Source organism: Etheostoma cragini, unplaced genomic scaffold (genome assembly GCF_013103735.1).
Source record: "Etheostoma cragini isolate CJK2018 unplaced genomic scaffold, CSU_Ecrag_1.0 ScbMSFa_3943, whole genome shotgun sequence".
Classification (NCBI taxonomy): Eukaryota; Metazoa; Chordata; class Actinopteri; order Perciformes; family Percidae; genus Etheostoma; species Etheostoma cragini.
In genome coordinates this window covers 66-1,979 of record NW_023268264.1, presented here as the reverse complement: position 1 = coordinate 1,979, position 1,914 = coordinate 66, and the positions used below count along the sequence as shown (strand labels likewise).

At 47.6% G+C, this 1,914-nt stretch overlaps 1 protein-coding gene across 1 annotated transcript; it reads right to left on the bottom strand.

The window, feature by feature from the left end:
• Positions 1 to 1,031: 1,031 nt before the first annotated feature.
• Positions 1,032 to 1,694, bottom strand: LOC117940985 (sialic acid-binding Ig-like lectin 15; the record flags this gene model as incomplete). The annotated part of the gene is made up of 1 exon (XM_034866094.1): positions 1,032 to 1,694. A coding segment is annotated over one exon (452 nt), but the record flags the coding sequence as incomplete, so codon positions are not given.
• Between the last annotated feature and the right edge of the window lie 220 nt (positions 1,695 to 1,914).

The following is a 1,914-nucleotide window of genomic DNA, read 5'->3' as shown; positions in this document are numbered from 1 at the left end:
TATATGTATACTGCTTTTTGCTTTAGTTTTGTTGACGTTATTATAAACTCCATTTACTCTCTGATGTTACTGATATTAAATATATTATAATGTGGGAAACTGGATTTCTGTTGTTTTCTATATTTGCGGTTTGTGGTCCATCCCGACAACACGTTAGACAAACTTCTTCTCCTTCCTTCATCTCCTCCTCCACTCCTCAAGTCTCGTCTCTGTTAAAACCGGGTTCAATTCCCACTGCAATAGATCCACCGATGTGTCCCTGAGCAAGGCACTTAACCCCTAGTGTCTCTGTCACTGCCCAATGGGAGGAGAGTGCAGATGGGAGCCGCGCATGCGTCACTTTGTGTTTTAGCAGATAAGATGCTAACGAGAGACTTCTGTAACGTCAACACAGTAGAAATGGACCTGCTTGAATGCTAAACGTCCCAGAAAAAGTGCCCAAGTTCTGGTCTGAATAGAAACTCACCTGTAGAGGCTAGAAAGACCCGGAAGAGACCTCTGAGACCGCTAGCTTGTTAGCGGTTAGCTGCAACAATCGGTAAGTTTCTGTCTTTTATGGTTATTAAATGATTAAAATATGAATCAGAGGGGCTGTTTTTCCCTCTCAGTTCCAGAAAGTTAATCAAGTTGGTTCACTGCTAGCTTAGCTACAAGTTAGCATCAAACCCAATAAAGGCTGTCAGTTTGAATGGTGTTTTGAGCTAACGTTAGCAATAAACAACCATTGATAGCTACAAACTAGCTTAGCTACAAGTTAGTGTCAAACACAACAAAGGCTGTCAGTTTGAATGGTGTTTTCAGCTAACATTAGCATCAAACAACCATAGATAGCTACATGCTAGCTTAGCTACAAATTAGCATCAAACACAACAAAGGCTGTCAGTTTGAATGGTGTTTTCAGCTAACGTTAGCATCAAACAAACATAGATTACTACAAGCTAGCTTAGCTACAAATTAGCATCAAACACAACAAAGACAGTCAGGTTAATGGTGTTTTGAGCTAACATTAGCAATATACAACCATTGATAGCTACAACGTTTCTGAAATGATTCCCATCTTCTGTTATTGTTCGTAATGACAAAACTTTATTAGTTCATGGATTTCACTAATTTCAGCATGACAGTTATTTCATAAATAGTTAAAATCTGAGCATGCACGACTCTCCTCACATCGGGGAGTGACACTTTTTGGATAAAAGCATCAGCTAAATGAAACATAATGCAACGTAATAATCGAGCAGGCTACTTCCAGCTGCAGCTGACCCGTTGAAGCGCACCCCCCTGCACCATCCAGACCCCGATCCCCCCCAGCAGGACCACCTTTGCCCCGAGCGACACCGCCACGAGTACGATGAGCGGCGGCGAGGTCCCGGCGGCGTGCGGCGGCGGCGGCGGCGGCACCACGTACAGCGTGGCCTGCTCCCGGCCCAGCGGGTTGGAGGCGCTGCAGGTGTACTGCCGGCCCGGCGCCACGTCCCGCAATTGGCTGACCGTGTGGTAGTGGGCCCCGGCGCCCTGGGCCAGCGGGACCACCGGGACCACCGGGACCACCGGGACCACCGGGGACCCCTCCAGCAGCTCGTCCGGGCCGAGCCACTGGACGTCTGGCAGCGGCGAGCCCTGGACCCGGCACAGAGCCCGGTACCCGGTCTGCTCGCTGCCCTCCACCGACAGAGACAGGATCTTCGGAGGAGCTGCAGGACAGACAAGAATACAACGTTTTTATGGAAAATGTCTTTTTATAGCCAAAGGTTCTCTCTCTCTTTGTCTCTCTCTGTCTCTCTCTCTCTCTCTCTCTTTCTCTCTCTGCCTATGTCTCTCTCTCTCTTTGTCTCTCTCACTGTCTCTCTTTGTCTCTCTTTGTCTATATCTCTCTCTCTCTCTCTCTCTGTCTCTCTCTGTCTATAACTATCT